At 37.4% G+C, this 2,103-nt stretch overlaps 1 protein-coding gene across 1 annotated transcript in view; it reads right to left on the bottom strand.

The window, feature by feature from the left end:
* Window positions 1-907: 907 nt before the first annotated feature.
* The window catches only part of LOC102760979 (40S ribosomal protein SA), a 4,632-nt gene continuing 3,436 nt past the window's right edge, over window positions 908-2,103 (bottom strand). Inside the window, exon 2 of the mRNA XM_006755608.2 lies at window positions 908-953. Within this exon, the coding sequence (XP_006755671.1) occupies window positions 908-953 (46 nt within the window). The remainder of the gene's footprint in view (window positions 954-2,103) is intronic.

The following is a 2,103-nucleotide window of genomic DNA, read 5'->3' on the forward strand; positions in this document are numbered from 1 at the left end:
ATCTTACTTCTATCATTGACAGTCCCTCTAGGTTGTGGGCTGCTTGCCTGTGTTCCTGAGAAGCATCTATGGTACCAGTCTATAGAGTGTGTTTTCTTTAGTGAATTACCGGTATGTTTACCGGTAATAAACTTGCACTGTTTTATGTATATGTTTGATTACATACAGCCTTGTGACAGTTTTCCTGCATGTCATAAGCATTTGAATATAAATTAAAATGTTAAAATCAAATCTGATATTGTTTTACCTTTTATTTGGTGTGTGGAAGGTGTGCGGAAGAGGGGGTAGTCTTATACGGCGAGTATATAACAAACTCTGTATTTTGAGTGGAAATGTTAGGGGGTCGTCTTATACGCTGGCAATTACGGTATATCTCTAACTTCAGTGAAACTACAAATGGTTGTTGTGAAGATTAAATGAAGTAGTGTGGAACCAGCAGTAAGCATATTGCTGGCACAGAGTCACAGCCTAAGGATATTGGAGATACTCTTTTTAATTTGCTATATACACCCAATCTATTTTTTGAGATTTAAAATATATTGACTTTCAATTTGTCAACAACAAAAATAATGTATTGATTCAACAAATATTTATCGAGTGCCCACATATGTAGCAATCGCTATTAATTAAAGAAAATCAGTAAAAAGAAAAAAAAAGAAAGAAAACCCTGTATTTATGGTATTATGTTTTTATTTCTTAAGTGTTTTAAAAGTCCCTGAGAAGTACTTTGAGAATAGCCTCATATAAACCTCAAAATTTTACCCTCTTCAAAAGCAATGATGATACTGGCAAACAAATTGTCAAAATCAACTTTGTGTCCTATGGAAATTAAGCAAAGTCTTGCAACAATCTGAGAAGCTATTATTAAAGAAAAATAGCTGCAAAAAAAAAATGCTATGACAGCATTTTAGATTGTCCTATTCCCATGATTACATTCCAGACATCCTGGTAGCCTAAAGAAAACAAACAAGCAACACAGAGTTATAATCACAATAGCTGTGACAACCAGTAGCCAAGCACCACTGGAGGAGACAGAAGAGGTTGAGCTCCAACAGAAGCTCCACTCCCAGAGATGGTGTCAGTATTTGACTTATAAATCCCACCTGCTGGGCTTGTCTTAATTGGCCTGACTTCACCTTTGTTTACTGTGCATAATCATGTACCCAGGCGTGTCTTGAAAATAATCATCAGCAATTGCCTAACATCACAGATTACCAAGAAGGAGGCAATAACAAGACGAACAAGAGTCCAGGAAAAATTTAAAACTGGAGAATTAGATGTCCATACAGGACTTTTGAAAATCTGAGATATATTCTTGGGAGCCTAGGAGGCCTTATGCATGAGCAGGGCTGTGCGCATGCTCAGGAATGACCAGAGAAGCCTCTAATCTTCCATCTCTAGCTGACCTTGAGGCGCTGACAAGGAAGCACACACAAAAGCTAAGATGAACACTGCTTGATAAAATCTTGGAGATAAGTTCCAGAACGCACAGAATGCCCTCAGAAAAATCTAGAAGGCATAAGTTTAAGAAATTTAAAGAAACATCTGTCTAATCATTAGCTGACAATTACATTGAGCAGAGACTTCAGTAGCCATACCTGGCAAGGGTACAGACTTTATAGAATGTAAAGAAGTTGCTAAATAAACATAGTAGTAGCAGCGATGAAAACAACAAATAACAACAATAGACCTTGGGGAAGGAGGTGGAGAATATGATTTCAACAAAAGCATTCAAAAATCAGGAGAGCATGGTCCACAGATATGGGAAAAGTCAGTAAGAACTGTCCTTAAAATGTCCAGATATTGGAATTACTAGAAACAAAAATTGGTTTACTGGAAAGATAAATAAAATTAACAAACTTTAAACAAACTAATATTTTTAAAAATATATTTCTATTGATTTCTGAGAGGTAGGAATAGAGAAACAGACAGAAACATCAATGATGAGAGAGAACCATTGATGGGCTGCCTCCTGCACTGCCCCCACTGGGGACCTACCCACAACTCAGGCATGTGCCTTGACTGGAATCAAACCTGGGACCCTTTAGTCTGCAGGCTGATGCTCTCTCCACTGAGCCCAACAAGCTAGGGCAACCAAAATAA

Source organism: Myotis davidii, unplaced genomic scaffold (genome assembly GCF_000327345.1).
Source record: "Myotis davidii unplaced genomic scaffold, ASM32734v1 scaffold293, whole genome shotgun sequence".
Taxonomy (NCBI): Eukaryota; Metazoa; Chordata; class Mammalia; order Chiroptera; family Vespertilionidae; genus Myotis; species Myotis davidii.